Source organism: Carassius carassius, chromosome 41, assembly GCF_963082965.1.
Source record: "Carassius carassius chromosome 41, fCarCar2.1, whole genome shotgun sequence".
Classification (NCBI taxonomy): Eukaryota; Metazoa; Chordata; class Actinopteri; order Cypriniformes; family Cyprinidae; genus Carassius; species Carassius carassius.
Genome location: NC_081795.1, coordinates 4,374,627 through 4,393,740, shown reverse-complemented (window position 1 = coordinate 4,393,740; position 19,114 = coordinate 4,374,627). Strand labels below are relative to the sequence as shown.

Genomic DNA, 19,114 nt, shown 5'->3' with positions numbered 1-19,114 from the left:
CGAGTAGTGCAATTTAACACAACTAGAGACAGAACTAATTACAATCATGATTCTGTCTACACTGGATGCAGCGCTGCAAACCTCCAACAGTAAACGGATGCCCTGTTCTACTTCTGATGCTCATGCTACTGTACTTAGAACATAAAGAAATAGATTATGCACTAATGAGCAACTTTGAGTTCTGAAACTTACTGATGTTTTTATATCACAATGACCTCTGATGTGAATTGATTTCTCAATTCATGACCCCTTAAAGGCCTAAAATCATTACACAGCATGTTACACTGCAAAACAATACTTATTCAGTTTCTGAGGAAAATAATACTTTAGTTTCTTCCTGATAACTTTAACTCAACAGTTGCCATGATGATGAATACAGATATTTGTTTTTTTCTATTCATTTTCACCATGCACCTCAGTGAGCCAAAATCCTCAGTGAGTATATTTTTATTTCAACCAATAATCAACTGGAAATTGATTGAAATTTCAAAAGCTGCCCCAGAATATGTTATTGACTGACTTCTGTGTCCTTTTTTTCTTTTCTTTTTTATATTACATTAAGGGTTATGATTATGAGGCTGTTTACTCCAACATGGAAGATCTCAACGTGTATGGAAATATCTGATGATAATGAACAACACAAAGTTCAACAGTTTGTTTTTTGTTTTTTTTAATGCTCAAAATAATATTAATCAGACTTTATGCTTTCAAATGTTATCGCTCTTTTTGACTCTGTAGCTTGTGTTGTCTTAACTGATTTTATTAATGTTGTTGTCTCTGTTCTACTCTGCCATTTATCAACACTTTTCAGCATTTTTGTGAAAAAAAATTACTATAAATATAAACATTCCATCCTATTTAGCACCTTGATGATTTATCAGTTCATTGTACTTATCAATATCATTCTGCATGTTAAGTTTCTAAAATATGCTGCATATTGTGAAACAAATTTGCACCAATGTATACAATTCTTACACTGTTAGTATTGACAGAAATCTGCATGAACATAATGTGATTAAACCAAATGTTTTTAGAAATAATAATCGTTGTTACCATGATTGTAAAAGGAAACAAGTATAACCCCATCAAGCACAATAGCAGGTCCAGAATGAATGAAAAGTAGAAAGGCTAATGAGAACAAGTTTAGAAACAGGTTTGCAACTTAATCAGGAATGACAACAAATGGGTATCAGGGACAAATGAAACAGGAACAAAACATGAGAAACTGAAGGAAGTGAAACGTGCTGAAGGGGTGAGAGAAAGGGATAGAGTTTAAATGACTATGGAAAGCAGCAGTATCCACCCTGTTCCGAAAGAGTGTGTTCCATTTCAGGAACTCGAGCTGCGTCGAAACGCTTTTGGGGAACGTCCCTGACGAGACCGACTCTGAATATCGTGTGCAATCAGTCCATCGGAAAGGCGTGACGTCACGGGCGGGGTGACGTAGCGACCAGGAAGCTATAAAAGCACGTGCCGTGCAGCTGGCTTCAGCTTCGAATCTGTCAGCAAGCGCTCTGTGTGTGCATGTCAAAAGTCTGTCCTGTTGGTCCTATTTATTGTTGTCTGTCCCTTAGCTTAAAAAGATCGCTAAAACAGCTCAATATGCTTAAGCAAAAGCAAAAGACCAAACATTTGAAGGGCGATTCCAAGCCACGTTACAGATTGTGTGTTCCTCCCTGCTCTCGCTACATTACGAGCGGGGATACACACAGGCTGTGCGTGGCTTGCCTGGGATCGAAGCACGCTGAGTCGGCTCTCGAGGGGGCCGACTGCCCGCATTGCGAACGTTTGTCAATGCGGACGCTTCTATCCCGGAGGGCTCTCTTCGAGGAGGGAGCCTTCACCAGCGTTCCTAGTGGTGCTGGCCCCGCTTCTGCCGAGGCTGCTGCACTCGTGGGGTTCGCAGGTGGATCTGTCAGAAGGAATGGAGACGGGCCAGTCCTTATCTCCTTCCTCATCTGCCAGATCCGGCGCCCAAACCCTGGGTTCGGAAGCACGCTCGTCGGTTTCTTCCCCCCAGGGTGAGGGATCAGCTCTTCACCTCTCGTCCTCCGAGGAGGTCGATGTGGAGACTGTTGCTGGGGATTCGCCACCCCTGTCGCCCCAGTATGAGGAGCTTTTGGAGGTGGTCATGCGTGCAGTAGATAAATTAAAAATCGACTGGCCTGCGGAGAAACAGACTGAGCCGCAGAGAAGCAAATTAGACGAACGCTTTCTGCGGCCGAAGCAACCACCTCCGCGTCGGAGCCTTCCGTATTTTCCCGATCTCCATGATGAGTTATCGAGATCGTGGAATCACCCGTATTCGACCCGCCTCTTTGGCCCTGATTCACTATATTATGGCAACGTGATGGGGCTGGGAGAGCGTGGTTATAGAGCGATGCCACGGGTCGAACAGACGCTCGCGGGCTATCTGTCACCCGGTTCGGCCTCGTCTCTAAAGGCTCCGACATTGCCCACTAAGCCGCTTCGAGTTGCATCATCGCTAGTGGGCAAAGGTTATGTGGCAGCAGGTCAGGCTGGGGTGTGCCTTCATACTATGGCAGTCCTGCAAGCTTATCAGGCTGACCTGCTGAGAGATGTCGATGAGGGGGAGGGGATTAAGTCTGAAGATATTGAAGAACTCAGAAAGACCGCTGATCTCTCCCTCCGCGCCACTAAGGAGACTGCTCGCGCAATTGGGCGGTCTATGGCAGCCTTAGTGGCCGCGGAGAGGCATTTGTGGCTGACCCTGTCAGAAATTAAAGAACGAGACAGGGTCTGCCTCCTGGACGCCCCGCTTCAATCTTTGGGCCTGTTCGGCGACACAGTTAATACTGTCGTCGACAGGTTCCAGGAGGCACACAAGCAGGCGGCGGCGTTCCAGAGTTTCCTCCCTCGTCGCTCTCGTGGTGCATCTGGGCGGGAGATGACCACGCCACATACCGGCTCCTCACACCGGGAAGCGCAAAAGCAGTCGGGGGCTTCTAGGGCAAAAACCGATTTAAGATCTGTCATCGAAGCCCGGAAGTCCTCGACGAAAAGATCCTGACGCCAGGATCCAGAGGGTAGCCCCTGCTGGGGTAGAGCGCGGTTCACCTCATTATACGGTGCCCGTCTCACCTCAGTACCCTCAGGAGGTCGGTCTGCCAACCCTGCCAGAGCTTCAGGGCGCAGCGGCCTCCAGCGAGCGCCACCCCCAGTTACTTCCGCCCGTGAGCGTAGCGGAGCTGGGATGCTCGCCGCCCCTTCGGGGGCCTCTTACACCAGAGGTCAGTCTCGAGAGACTGATTCCCTTAGTAGATTATTTAGCAGCGTGGAAGCTACTGCCAAATGTATCTCAATGGGTCCTGCGTACAATAGAAAGAGGCTATTGCATTCAGTTCGGTCATCCACCACCGAAGTTCAACGGGGTTACACCGACTGTGGTCGGCCCCCAGCAGGCTCTGGTTATGGAACAAGAAGTGAATACCCTATTAAGGAAGGAGGCCATCGAGGTGGTCCCTCCTCTAGACAGGAAATCCGGATTTTACAGCCGGTATTTCATAGTTCCAAAAAAGTGATGGGGGGTTGCGTCCGATCTTAGACTTACGTCTCCTGAACCGCTCAGTTATGTCCCTGAAGTTCAAGATGCTCACTGTCAACCAGGTTGTAGCTCAAATCAGATCCGAGGACTGGTTTGTCACAATAGATCTCAAAGACGCATACTTCCACATAGCCATCCTTCCACAACACAGGAAGTTTCTGAGGTTCGCTTTCGGGGGCAAAGCTTATCAATATCGAGTACTTCCCTTTGGCCTCGCACTCTCACCCCGCAAGTTCACGAAATGTATGGATGCGGCTCTGGTATCCCTCCGTATGCTGGGCATCCGCATTTTAAATTATATCGACGATTGGTTGATCCTAGCTCAATCAGAGCAGATGGCGGCTCGACATCGAGATGCCGTTCTCGCACACATGGGGGAGCTGGATTTGAGACTAAACGCCAAGAAGAGTGTACTTTCTCCAGTTCAGAGAACCACCTATCTAGGCGTAGTGTGGAATTCGACCACGATGCAGGCACGCTTGTCTCCTGCTCGGATCGAGTCGATCCTCACATCAGTCGAGAGAGTAAAAGAAGGCCAGTCACTCACTGTCAAACAATTCCAGAGATTGTTAGGGCTGATGGCAGCTGCGTCCAACGTGATACCTTTTGGCCTGCTGTATATGAGACCCCTACAGTGGTGGCTCAAGTCCAAGGGCTTTTCCCCGAGGGGAAATCCACTTCGAGTTATCAAGGTCACGCGGCGGTGCCTTCGTGCCTTAGACATGTGGACGAAACCTTGGTTCTTGAATCAGGGCCCGGTGCTGGGAGTTCCTTGTCGCCGTGTAACGCTAGCGACAGATGCGTCCCTCACCGGTTGGGGTGCGGTTATGAGCGGCCACCCTGCCCGCGGTCTGTGGAGTGGTCGCCATCTAACATGGCACATCAATTGCCTAGAGATACTAGCGGTCTATCGAGCATTGAAATATTTCCTCCCAGACCTGAGAGGTCACCATGTGTTGGTGCGCACCGACAACACATCAGTGGTCTCGTATATCAATCACCAGGGGGGTCTGCATTCGCGCCCCTTGTACAAGCTGGCACACCAGATCCTTCTGTGGTCCCAGGGCAAACTCCTCTCGATCAGAGCAGTGTATATTCCTGGGAGATTGAATGTGGGAGCAGACATACTGTCGAGACAGGGGCCGAGGCCCGGGGAATGGATGCTTCACCCCGAGGTGGTGAAGCAGATATGGAGAGTATTTGGCACAGCCCAGGTGGACCTCTTTGCGACTCAGGAGACATCGCAATGTCCCCTCTGGTTCTCTCTAGTTCATCCAGCTCCTCTGGGACTGGACGCTATGGTACAGACCTGGCCGAGGCTTCTTCTGTACGCTTTTCCCCCATCGCTCTGCTCCCGGGAGTTCTGGCGAGAGTACGCCGGGACGGGGCCCGTCTACTACTAGTAGCCCCGTTCTGGCCGGGCCGAGTATGGTTCTCAGATCTAGTCTCGCTCCTCGACGGCTCTCCGTGGGAGATACCGATCAGGACAGACCTACTCTCACAGGCGCAGGGCACGATAATTCACCCTCGCCCGGAGTTGTGGAAGCTGTGGGTGTGGCCCCTGAGGGGGCACAGCTGTTAGCAGCTGGTCTCTCAACCGAGGTTGTTGAGACCCTACTCCAATCCAGAGCTCCCTCTACGAGGAAACTGTACGCCCTGAAGTGGAAGCTCTTCACTTCATGGTGCAGAGACCGCCAGCTTGACCGGGCAGACTGCCCAGTTGGTACAGTTCTGGAGTTTTTACAAGCCAGGCTCTCTGCGGGGTTATCCCACTCCACCTTAAAGGTTTACATGGCGGCCATAGCTGCTTTCCATGTCCCTTTCAATGGTCAGTCAGTGGGTAGACACCCCCTAGTTACACGTTTCCTCCGCGGTGCGCTGAGGCTGAGACCTCCAGTACGATCCCGTGTTCCCCCCTGGGATTTGGTTGTGGTTCTAGAGGCTCTTTGTAAAGCTCCATTCGAGCCAATACAAGATATCTCAGATAGACATCTGACACTTAAAACTGCCCTGTTACTGGCAATCACCTCACTAAAGAGAGTTGGAGATCTTCAGGCCCTTTCGGTGGCCCCCACTTACTTAGACTTTGCCCCTGGTATGGCCAAAGCATTCTTATACCCTCGAGCGGGTTACGTTCCGAAGGTTCCCTCTGTTACACCACAACCTATCGTACTGCAGGCCTTCTGTCCTCCTCCCTTTCGGGAGCCAGACCAAGAGAAGCTAAACTGTATGTGTCCAGTGCGAGCACTGGACGCATACGTCCACAGAGCTGCCCTGTGGAGAAAATCAGACCAATTTCTTGTTTGCTACGGTCCTTCTAACAAGGGTTCTCCTGCCACCAAGCAGACCCTTAGTCGTTGGATAGTCGAGGCTATCAACGTCTCCTATGAGTCCTCTGGTCTTCCCCCTCCTTTGGGTGCCAAGGCTCACTTTACTCGGGGTATGGCGGCCTCCAAGGCCTTCTCAGCAGGTGTGTCCCTCTTGGACATCTGCAATGCTGCGGGGTGGTCCACGCCCTCCACATTTGTCCGATTTTACGATCTTGACATGCGAGCCACGCCGGGCTCTTCTGTTCTCTCGTCTTAGCTGTGCTCTTTTGACTACACACTAGGCAGGGATTTGGAAGTCTGGCAGCGTGGGCACATCGTTCCCCAAAAGCGTTTCGACGCAGCTCGAGTTCCTGAAAAGGAACGTCTCAAGGTTACGTATGTAACCCTAGTTCCTTGAAGGAACGAGACGCTGCGTCGTAGAGCCATACTCCCGGCACCCCTGCCGGCGCTTGCTTCCCTACTCGAAGCTGAAGCCAGCTGCACGGCACGTGCTTTTATAGCTTCCTGGTCGCTACGTCACCCCGCCCGTGACGTCACGCCTTTCCGATGGACTGATTGCACACTATATTCAGAGTCGGTCTCATCAGGGACGTTCCCCAAAAGCGTTTCGACGCAGCGTCTCGTTCCTTCAAGGAACTAGGGTTACATACGTAACCTTGAGACGTTTTTAATTATGGGTGGCACTTCCTGTTTACAGGACTTACATAAAAAAAATCACTGAAACAAATAATTACAAAGCATACCCAGTGCTCACTGGACTGGAGACTATTGGTCTTTACATCGTAACACCGTCACTTGTGTTCCGTCTGGTTTGTATACTTGTTGGAGTCATCATATACATGAAGCGACAAAGGTAACTATTTGTGCATGTTTCTTTAGGCCAAGCACTCCTAAACGTTTTTTATTTTTTTTATTTATTTTTTTCTTTCAGCTGAACCCCTTAGAGGTAAAATATTTACCCCTGTGAGATTTAAAGTTAATATTTAAATAATATAACAACACATGTATGATCGACTTATTTTGGTATAATAAATATTATTTTGCACTTTTCTGCAACATTTCATTTCATATACAAATGTTTTATAGTGCTACTGTTAAAAGCTTTCAGTCGTAAAACTGAAAGAAAAAAAAAAGAGAAAAAGTCTTTGCATTGACTTTATAAAACAAGTGGATTCAAAAATCCAATAAGATTTAATATAATAATAGGAATAATAATAGTCAGGGGTCAATTGTTTTAATTTTTTTGCCAAGAGAATAGGGTGGTAACTGTACAATCAGTAAACTATTATGTTCGCGTGCACTGGGAATCATATCTCAACTGAAGACCACATATTACTAATTTCACATACAGAACACCGTGAATATGACAGACTTTACACCTTTTATCTGAGAAATAAATGTTTGCATTTGAGGAGTGCTAGCAAATGTTTATTAGATTTTCTGAGAACAAATTAGATGTGTAATAAGTTGTTGTATCACTTACCATATACTGTATGTAAATGCTCATTGGATGATAAACAGGAAGTAATGTTTATAACGTTTATGCATTCAGTCTCTTTCACTTCGCTGCTTTATTAGATAATCTTTAATCATCTGATTTTCTGTTTCTTCTTTTAAAAGTTATCATTTAAAGGTTTCAATAACTTTGAGTAATACTGATATGATGATACTTGATGATTACTTTTAGTCAATATGCAAACAATCATGTGGATGTGGAGCAGTCAGGAATGAAAGGCATACATCTGGAGGACAAATCAAATGGGAATAGACGAAGTAGAAATCAAACGAAAGAGGAAAACTCACAGCATCACCTTCTGTTCTCACATATGGCATCTGTCCCCAGGTCAAAAGATGCAATGTCAGGAAACGAGCCTTTCTCCAAACCTTATATGCCATCACAAAAGAGGTACAGCACATCTGAACCCATGTACATTATTAATAAGATGTTTTTGGTATTTAAATGCAATAGCCACCTCAGTGATTGAAAATCCTGCACGGCAGAAAACATCTTTGAGAAATTCTTATTGAAATATGTTATTAACTTATACCTGGCTATCTGTTCTCTCTTTAAATATTTCTATTAAGAATAATGATTAAGCTGAATACACCAACATGGACGAACTCAACATGTATGGAGATAGGCTAACTGATGAAAACACCATCAAAGGTTCAATACAGTGTTTTTTTTTTAAGATTAAAAATAATAACTGTAAATATAATTGTCTATTTTTAGAATTCCAGCAAACAAGCAAAACAACTGATTTTGTTTATGTTTATGAATTATATATTTATATGCAATATTATACTGAAGGTTTTATTTTTTTTTTACTACTTTTGTAGCTGACTATTAAATATGATTGAATATTATCACGTTCAGACAGTGACATACCAAACAAAGAGTCAGGCTTTATCTTATAAATGCTTTTAAAGGAATCGAAAGAAAATTATGTGAATGTTGTCAGTCACCAGCCTGAGAGTAGCAGTATGCGGACAGCGCCACCTACTGGTCAAGAAATCATATAAATTGGACATTCCGAGTAAATTAAAAAACGGAGCTGACACCGCTTTTTCGGTTTTCATCAGTCATCATGGCCAGTGAATTATTATTAGTTAGTGTAGACACATCAATATATGGAAGGGCACAAACATAATCTGAATTGCCTATATTCATGTTAAAAATGATAACAATGTGAAATGGATAGGCTACCGAAAAAACATCTTATCGTTCTGGAAATGTAATTTAACAAACTTAAATAAGTCCAAAGTCTGTTACTGGCTCAGTAGTTTGTATTAAATTGGCCAATAACATGAATTTATCATACATGATTATGTACCTTTTTTATGATGTGTCTCTCTTGGCAGGTTGTGGTTAGAAGGAATACAAAAACCGGAAGTATATGCCTATTGGATTGTATTTTATGAACGTCTACACCTACCCCAAACCTAAACCTAACCCTTAAAATAATGCAAAAATAATGTTTTACAATGTGGGGGAAATTACGCTATGTTGATGTGCCTTTCCCCATATTTTTTGTTGTATCCCATCTAGCCAGAGGGCATGTCTCATACGAAGAAAAAAAGAAAAGAAAAAAAAAATACTTTTATACGCTATTATAACCAAAGTTTACAACCAAACACAGAAACTGTACTTGTTTATGTTGTTTTTATTTATTTATTGGATTTCATTTTGATGGCGTAACGGGGGGAAATAATAACATTTTGGATCAATTCAGTTTTGGTTTCGGTTCGATTTTGATTTCAATAGCCTACTGTAGGCCTACATACTGACTGAGCGCAGTAGACCCTCTGATTTACTGTTGACGTGGACGTGTGTCAAACAGTTTTGGAACGACACAAAGGTGAGTAAATGAAGACAGAATATTCATTTTTGGTTAAACTAGCTATTCCTTTAAAGATATTTTTCAGCTCGTTGGTCTCTTTTGTATTTGCCCCTCTCACATGCAAGTATAATTCCTAAATACAAACCAGAATATTTATATTTGTGATTTTTCTTTACAGCAAAGCTTGTCCGTCGACCGCTTGGTAAATCCGCTATTCTGGAATGTGAAAAAGGCGTTCTTCCACACTTTCGCATTTGGTCCGCTTACTGATCTACATGTTAATAGGTTAATATATCTGAACATTACTGAAACCTATACAGTGGCAGTGTCCTTGGAAAAAAAATATATGTATTGTTAAGAAATCAATAACCTAACTTTTTTTGTTCTTTTTCTTTTGCTGCGTTTTGGCCTCTTTAGTTTCTAGAATCCAGTCCAGCATGGCTGTGCGGTCAGGTGTTCTTCTGTACTGGTTTCACGGTATGTTTATAAATCATTATTTTCATATATTATATTATTTTTGAATGTTGTGCACTGTAAACTCCAATAAACACAAACAAACTAACAAAAAAAAAACTGCAAATCCGATTGCTTTAAACTTTAAGTTAAATGTAATGTATTCCAATAACATTTACTGTAACTTGGAATTTTTTAGTCGTATACTTGAACTGTGATCAGATTTACTTATTAAAACCATGCAAACCGATTGCCTTTAAAAGACTAAGTAATAGTACACATGCTAACATAAACAACAGAGAGAGAATATATAATTATATAATTAAAAATCAACTAATTGTTGTACTTCAAGTAAATTAAATTAAGTCGATTGAAAAGTGTTGGGACATTTGTTAGTGTTATTCAAATGTATTTTATTTTTAAAAGTTTATTAACTTTTATTGTTATTATTTTACAGTTTTTTGCGCTGGCGTGTTTGCTGATGTTTGGAAGGTAACTGTAGAGTCTGAAATGGAGGCTCTGGTCTCATCTTGTGTCGTGTTGCCCTGTTCATTCAAATACCCCGTTCAAGAACAGCCCTCTTATCGTATTAGAGCTATATGGCACACGAAGGACAACTGGAATGATATTATTTTTCACAAAGACCCTACGAAGGTTAAAGACAGTTTCAAGGGTCGTACAAAACTGATTGGTTCACTGGGTGGTTCCAACTGCTCCTTGGAGATTGATGAGGTCAAAAACCACGACAACGGGCCATATTGTTTGAGAGTGGAATTAGAAACATCTGAAAAAGTCAAGTACTCTTTTGTGGAAAACTGTGTGTCGATTAAAATGATCGGTAAGTAAGTTATTTTTTGAGCTCTCAACCTGTGACTACAACAATGAAATGGGGTACAAAATAAGAAAATGGCCTAAAAATGGCAAGTAACTAAATAATTACAAGGTGATCTTGTTTCTGCTTTTGTTTACTCATTGAAATATGTTTTTTTTTATTCATTCCAAATGCATTTACAGAGCAAGCATCAAAACCAGAGCTGCAGGCCGAGCAGTCTGTGCAGGAGGGTGAACCTGCAGTCTTCACATGCTCTGTCCGGCACAGCTGTCCGTCCCACCAGCCCACTCTCACCTGGAACCACACTGGAACATCCGTCATGAGCTACAAGAACATTGGTCATGGAAACTGGGAAACACAGTCTGTACTGACCTTCACCGCTAAAAAAGAGGACGATCACACCTCTATCACATGCACAGTCAAACACTACGGGAATGTCGAGGGCGAAATGACAGTGACTCACCGTACCTTTGTGAAAGGTATAACAATAAAACTGTTCTGGGTATGTATTGTTTTGTGTATTGTGTGAGTAATTAAGTGTTTTTTTTCTACCAGAACAAGCAACTCTCAGCCACATTCTCATACCAGTAATCTCTGGTCTTGGATCTGCTCTTTTGTTTGGATTACTGTGTTTCTTCATTGCCAAGAAGAGATACGAGTGAGTCTGAAACGGACTTCTACATAAATGTCACTGACTAATATTAGAGAAGACATCCCTGAAAATGGTTTACACTGTAATTGTAATGAATGGAAATTAATTAATTTGCATTTTAAAATAAAATTCTCAAAGATAAATCTAACAGTAAAATATGAAAATCTATCAAAACAAATTTGGGCTCATCTGGCTACAGAATTGCTCTTGCAACATTTCTTTAAATACTCCAAAACAAAGACAAAACATCCTTCTAATGGAGGCATGAACTAACAATTAGGATTTACCATAATCAAGGTCCAGATCTGGAGAGTTTACACCTCAAGGGCGACAGAATGTAATCACCAGGAAATCACAGGAAGAAGACACACACTCCACAGTAAGCAAAATATCTCAAAACTCCTAAAATCTTTAATACCTCGTTATTTACTTCTCTTGGGATGAAGACAGGTGGACTGGGACCAAAAATATCTACTGGGAAATTTCGTAGACCACTGGCCCTCAGTGGTCAAAAAAAAAAAAAAAAACTACTAACATCATAGAACCCTTGCAAAATTATTTTATATATATTAAGAAAGCCAACGCTACTGGTCACATCTGCTAATTCCCGTCTGTGTCTAGCTTTGACGACATGTGCTTCAGTTTATTTCACCTGTAGTAGTGTTGTCACGGTACCAAAATTTCAGTATTCGGTACCGATACCAGTGAAAATCCACAGTTCTCGGTACCAATTTCGGTACCAAATCAAAACACAAAAATATGCTAATAAAAAAAATCAAAATAAAAACTTTTTATCACTAATAAATAAAACCAATGCCATTCTTTATACTTATTTACAATTGTATTTAACATTTTTCTACAAATAATATAATTATGAAAAACAGTAAACAAGTTTCACTCAAATTTAATTTGTCTTTTAATTTATGAAATTTAAACACATTTAATTTTTTGGTAAATACAGGGGATTTGTTATTAAAATTAAAAACATGGAAGAAATACTGTGTGATTCATTTCTTTTTAAAAAATTAAGTTTTATTATTTTTTTCAACAGTAGTAGCAGTATCACATACATTCTTCTAAATATTTCTAGCACAATGCCTTTATGTAAAAATTAACTTTTATTTTGATGGGTTGCTGTGAATACCTTTAAATTGATACTGGTTTTAATCAAATGAAATGGTAAAATGCTTGTGAAGTGGGAGCATGTTATTTTGGAGCATGTGTCAGGGAGTAATAGAGGATGAACCAGTCCTACAGGTAATTCCAGATCCACTTCACCTAGTGAGCCAAGCTTTAGAACATTCAGAATGGATATTGACAGATCAATTGGACAGCACTTCTGGAAAGCTGAGAGAGGAGAATTATGTTTTGCAAAGGCAATCTAGCAAGCTCACTGAGATTATTTCTGCATTCCAAGGGATGCATCAACAGAATGCAGCACTTTGGCATGAGCTTCAAAGCTTGAAATCGAAGCGGAGATTCTTCACCTTAGTCAATCACTCCAACAATACCACCACCACACTCTCACCCTCCAGCAGTCAACCTTCAGCCTCCACAGCTGAACTGCACAAAACCAGCTCCATGCTGCCACCACCAGACACTAAAGGCTTTTCACACTGCGCTTAACCCCGGGTTATTGTCCTTTTTTAAACACCCGCTTTTAACCCTGGGTAAAGAAACATTTCACACCTGTAATTTGAAAGCAGTGTTAACCCTGCATTGTGGTGCTAAGTTTATTCAGTGTGAAACGGAGCAGTGTTTGCTTGTTGGTGCTGGATGCTTGGCAACAGACAGCCAATCAGAAATTGAGCAGCGAGGCTCATGTCACGACAGTAACAGGAAACGTGCGTTGTGTAAACAGCTAAATTAAGAAATATCAAAAGATGTGTGAACTGGAGTAATGAGGAGGTGTATTATTCTTACAGTTATGTTCAGAAAAGTCTGTTGAAGACAAATTGGATGTCATGTTCAGAGTATTTAAGGAACTGATTACTTAAACTGGCAAGATGTGGGCAAAGCTGTGTAAACAGGTAGTCCACTGTTCGTTTAATCAGTGACAGTGACACCGCAAATATGCAAATAAGAAAATTAACCCAGGGTTTAGGTAATGCAAAGTGTGAAATGTCTGATAATGGATACCCAGTATTAACAGTTAACCCAAGTTATAGTATGAGCAGTGTGAAACAATATTACAGATAACCCAGGATCCCATTTATCCAGGGTTTACGACGATCCAGGGTTAAGAATTTCAAGTTTATGAAGCTCTTAAAACAGCCATGCCTGGCTTTGCCAGAGCTGACGAGGATCTGAGGAACATGAACCTTTCTTCCTCTTCACATGAGAGAGCTTCCTTTACAGCACATTATGGCAACTCACCTCAATTCAGGTATGCTAACTCTCCCCCATTTTTTCAGCCAGCTGCCTGAATTTGTGGTCCCTTCACAGGAATGGAGGAGGCCAGCTAACACAGAATACAGTTCAGATAATCTATTACCTTTATCTACTCAGGATGTCTTCTGACAATAGGGAGCTTTCAAGACTGAGAATTACTTTGGAGAACACCCTGCCTGATGATTCCACACAACACTTCAACTTACTATTCCCACCTCGCACACACAAAAAGATAAATAAATAAAAGAAAAAGAAAAAAAAATAATAAAAAAGGGAAAGGCAAGGATGAAGGGAACATAGTGATGATAAAAAGAAAGGAAGGAGGAAAGGATGTGTTTGTTCAAATTTCATTAGCATGTGTTGTAGCTATAATTCTGTGAATAAAGCCAGTATTTAAATGTTTTTCTTGGAACCAGAAACATAAGGACCTGGAATAAGCCAAATGCATATACTTTGGATTCAAGATTTGCAATATTGTTTCATTAACATGTTTTATTAGCATAATAATACAAGCATATAATAAACTACTTTTACTGTTTATATTATATATATATATATATATATATATATATATGTGCGTGTGTGTGTGTGTGTGTGTGTGTGTTTTACTCTGGCAGTGAGCGTTATTTTCTATTCAAATATGGTGATTCACAAGTTGCTCTTGTTTTTTAACTGAATAAATAAATAAATAAATATCCGATGGGCAACCATTTACCTCCTTCGACGTATTTTGTAGATGGTCCCTAAACGCTAGCGCGTCACTGCTTGTGATCTCTGCTTGCTTTATGGTTCCAACATGTTGAGGCGGATTAAAACAAACAAGCTACCATCTGTATTCAGTTTTTCGTATGAATACTGTAGAAATAAGGCATTTTTATACAGTTATACTCATCCACTAAGGATCTATTTACGTTTTTCTTCGCTGAATATTTAAAAGTTCAACGTCATCCCGCAAGCCAAGTATATCAAGGTATTAGACTTTTCGTCTCATAAAAATAGTAGCCTATGTGTGTGTGTGTGTGTATAATTATATATATACTGTATATATATATATATATATATATATATATATATATATACCGTAATTCCTCAAATAAAGACCGGGCCTTTATTTACCTGAACTGCAGAAGGTAACAGGCTTTTATTTGAAGCAGGCTTTTATTAGAGGCAGGCCTTTATTTCTAATTCAATCTGTTTGTTAAGTAATTGTTTTAAATAAACTGTTTTAAATTAAAAGCGATAGCATTCCAGTGGACAGAGATCATAACATTAGTACAGAACCAGTTCAAAATCAGACGCGCTCTGTGTCAGTCTGCTTCACGCTGAATCACGCATGCGCAGTATCATCAACTCCTCGGTTCTTGAATCAGACCAACGCTGGACGCGTCTGACAGAAATGCTTCTCGGTTCAGTGTACTGGTGATCCGAAAGCTGATGCAATCGGTTCTTAACTCGAGAACGAGAAACGCGTGCGGCCCGGTCCAAAAATAAGGCTACTGACTTGTCGCGGGAATTCACCGTACAGTTGCCATTAGCCACTGAGTTTACCACTGCCAGGCCGGCGGTGCATCAGTATACACACTCACCTCACGCAGCGAACGACTCACTTTCCTCAGCGAACGACTCACTTTCCTCACGCAGCGAACGACTCACTTTCCTCACGCAGCGAACGACTCACTTTCCTCAGCGAACGACTCACTTTCCTCACGCAGCGAATGACTCACTTTCCTCAGCGAACGACTCACTTTCCTCGCGTAGCGAACGACTCACTTTCCTCAGTGAACGAATCACTTTCCTCACGCAGCAAACGACTCACGCAGCAAACGACTCACTTTCCTCAGTGAATAGGTGTGTTCGACATCGGCTGCGGCTGGATGCAACCGATCGGCGAGAGTAGCCGCGTGCAGGTGGGGAGGAGCTGTTTAAGATGTGTGTATAAGTGGTGTTTTGGAAGGGTGTCTTCCAAAACAAGATAACATATTGGATATATAATTTAGCAGTATGACATGGGTGTTTCTGCTAATACAAAATGATAAAAGTAACCTATAAAAAAAATTCCCTGGTGGGTATGTGATTTTTAAGAAGGTTTCAGCAACAAGATTTACAGTACCCTCCTGCTGAGCTCTCTTTAACATTTTAAACATAACACCACTGATTTTCATATACAGAAAAGCACAATTCTGTTGGATTTATATTGTGATATAGACCAACTATTTGAAAGTGAACAGAATGTTGTCAAGTTGTTAAATTGAAGTTACAGCAAGTTGTTAGCAGTTTGCTAACCACATGCAGGTGAAGTATAAACACAGCAAAATAAAATAGAGAATATGAAGAAACCAAACAAATGGAGGAACATAATGTATTATATATCATTTGTATAGGAGCATACATTTATGACCACATTAGATTGTATGTTTTTAAGTTTAACATTTTAGTTATTAAAAATGCTCATTTGAATAGGTTATGCTGCTGAATACTGTAAAAGGTCTGTATAAAAAAGAAAGTCATGCAAAATAAACATACACAAACTTTATATTAACAATAAAGTAAATACAGTAAAACAATATTTAATATGATTTATAAGATGAAGACGACATAAAAAGTATTGAACTGTTTTAAAAGTCCATATGAGAATTTCTGAAACTGAAGTCCTCGCAATAAACTTAAAATGCACGTCATCGGTGTCATCAGTGAATCCAGCCAATCGTGGATCAGTTGTGTCGTCATCAGAACCTGTGCAGCCGCTCTTCAGAAGCTGCGCTGGCTGAGTTCTCCGGCTACTCTCGAATCGCTCTCGCGGTACTTTGATGGCACACGTCACAGTCACGTGGCGTCAGCACTGTATCAAGTCGGACAAAATTTCTAACCGGCAGGGACTGCTTCAAGTCAGCCGACGATCGGTCTGCGCAGAGCTGCATGAAGTCGAACAAGCCTAAAGACTCACGCAGCGAACGACTCACTTTCCTCAGCGAATGACTCATGCAGCGAACGACTCACTTTCCTCACGCAGCCGGCGACTCACATTCCGCGGCCAGAGACCCACTTTCCGCGGCCGGAGACCCACTTTCCACAGCCGGAGACTCACTTTCCTCACGCAGCAGACCACTGACTCTCTTTTCATGTAGGGACCGAATATTATAATTAAAGTGACTTCTATATTACATCCAAAAGAATATTTAGATATAATATTTAAATATTCAAAAATGTGTACATTTCAATAAAATGAAATAATTGTCTATTGCAAATTTGTGAATGCATGGTTAACTTTTTTTCTCCAGTCACTAGGCTATACTGAGATGTTTTAAAAAATCTATATTTTGTAAAAAATAATAAAAAATAAACCTGAACTATATTCTAAACATCTGTATTTTCATAGAATTTCATAAGTAGGCTAATAAATAAATAATGTTTAAAAAAATATGATATAAACTATTATAATATATAGTGAGAGCTAAACTAAGCAATAAAAATAAAATAAAAATAAAATTATATTCATATGTATATTAATATTATATATTCAAATTTATTTATACAGTGGTCGAATTTTATTTTTTTTTTAGGGGGGATAGAGTCTTTTTCTTGTTCCTGGTCCTGTAGCTAATTTTTCATAATGATTACGAATTACAAAATCATAATTTTTTAAAAACGTTTTATTGAAAATTTTGCCTTATTAAATGAAACTGATTAATTTTGGTAAATATTTTGCTAAATGTGATTTTGTGCTGGTAGTAGGCTAGTGCTGGGCACCTTGTCTGGTTTAGGCCTTTCATGGATAAATAATGATGACAATAAAACCGCCAGTAGGTGACAGCAAATCCATGGTTTAAGTATTTATTGAATCGTTCAAATCACTCTTTTCGTTCAAAACGGCTGATTCCATTCACCCCAACCCTCCCCCCACCCCCCCACCCGAAAAAGACTCTATCCCCCCAAAACACTTTTAAAATTCGACCACTGTATAAATAAATTTGAATATATAATATGAATATACATATGAATATAAATTAAATTACAGTAAAGATTAAAAGATTAATAATTTAGTTTTTAAGTAACGTTTCCTGGGGTCCACAGTTTATAAAAACGTAGTACTGGGGTTTTAGCTGTTTGCTTTACACCTCGACCTAACCTGTGCCTTTTTTGCTTAGCTTAGCTCTCACTATATATTATAATAGTTTATATCATATTTTTTTAAACACTATTTATTTATTAGCCTACTTATTTATGAAATTGTATGAAAATACAGATGTTTAGATTATAGTTCAGGTTTATTTTTTATTATTTTTTACAAAATATAGATTTTTTTAAAATATCTCAGTATAGCCTAGTGACTGCAGAAAAAAAAAAAGTTAACCATGCATTCACAAATTTGCAATAGACAATTTCATTTTATTGAAATGTACACATTTTTGAATATTTAAATATTATATCTAATTATTCTTTTGGATGTAATATAGAAGTCACTTTAATTATAATATTCGGTCCCTACATGAAGAGAGAGCAGGGGCGTAGGAGCGATTTTGAACCTGGGGGGGAAAGTATATCTGGGAAATTCCCCAGATTTATATATATATATATATATATAAAGCACTTTAATGCTCATTTCTAATGAACATTTGTTTTCTAATTTATTAAATATTGATGAATATATATATATATACCGGCTTTATATCAGCCATCAGCCACCCTGCTCTCTATGATTTCGGCATCGGCCATCAAAAAGCCAATATCTGTGGACCACTACAGTAAACGCAATGTAGTAAAGGTGGAAATATTAAAAATGGAATCAGCTGTTAAATGTAGAATATCACAGAATCTGACAAAATTGGAATAAAAAAAAAAAGGATTTCAAAGAGCCCTATGTAGCTTTTCATTATAAAGCTCCAGCGATAAACTATTTTTACATTTAAATATATATTCGTATTTTTCGGACTATAAGTCGCACTTAAATATAAGTCGCATCAGCCCTCTCGTGGCTGTAGACGGCAATGTTTTAACTTGATTCATTTCTCTTGGTTCATGTCAAATTAATTTTGATAAATAAGTCGCACCTGACTATAAGTCAAAGGACAAGCCAAACTATGAAAGAAAGTGCGACTTATAGTCTGGAAAATACGGTAATCATAACAACAACTAGTTAAATTAGGAAAGTAACATGTTTGAGGACACAGAACTGGTTGCAAACTCTGATGACATGCCGTTGGCCTAATTTTACTGACCTAAAGTACTTTTACTATGTGAATTTTAGAATATACTGTATGTAGCTATCCATACAACTTACAAGCTCGTTCTCCTATGTCCTGTTCCTCTTAAAGTATTGTAGGATACTCATCTCTGTGTGAACATTTTGACTAATGTTACTTCTACATAGTTTATGGACACGTATCAATGGCACATTGAATTCACATTAGCGAATTAGTTATCATTTGCCTGTTTTACACAACATAAAATTAAAACATTTGCTTCTAAGGTGGCTAAATTTGACAGTTTTTAAAAATACAATAAAACTAATGATCAAACTGAAAACCAGCAATCTCCCTCAAATACAAAGTG

General features: G+C 40.3%; 2 protein-coding genes across 5 annotated transcripts in view; both read left to right on the top strand.

Annotated features, from left to right (window-relative positions):
* Window positions 1-1,015, top strand: part of LOC132123470 (sialoadhesin-like) — a 92,785-nt gene extending 91,770 nt beyond the window's left edge. For both annotated transcript variants that reach the window (XM_059534096.1, XM_059534095.1), the window contains exons 14-15: window positions 420-435; window positions 563-1,015. The gene's annotated coding sequence lies outside the window, so the exon portion shown is untranslated. The remainder of the gene's footprint in view (window positions 1-419; window positions 436-562) is intronic.
* Window positions 1,016-9,507: 8,492 nt separating this feature from the next.
* Window positions 9,508-19,114, top strand: part of LOC132123471 (sialic acid-binding Ig-like lectin 14) — a 77,115-nt gene continuing 67,508 nt past the window's right edge. Inside the window, exons 1-5 of one of the 3 annotated variants that reach the window (XM_059534100.1) lie at window positions 9,508-9,713; window positions 10,147-10,527; window positions 10,704-11,000; window positions 11,077-11,179; window positions 11,471-11,618. In XM_059534100.1, the coding sequence (XP_059390083.1) occupies window positions 9,674-9,713; window positions 10,147-10,527; window positions 10,704-11,000; window positions 11,077-11,179; window positions 11,471-11,579 (930 nt within the window). In that variant the 5' untranslated portion in view covers window positions 9,508-9,673 and the 3' untranslated portion in view covers window positions 11,580-11,618. Of the gene's footprint in view, window positions 9,714-10,146; window positions 10,528-10,703; window positions 11,001-11,076; window positions 11,180-11,470; window positions 11,619-19,114 lie in introns of those variants that run through there. The other 2 variants (XR_009426518.1, XM_059534099.1) reach the window with 2 other exon arrangements.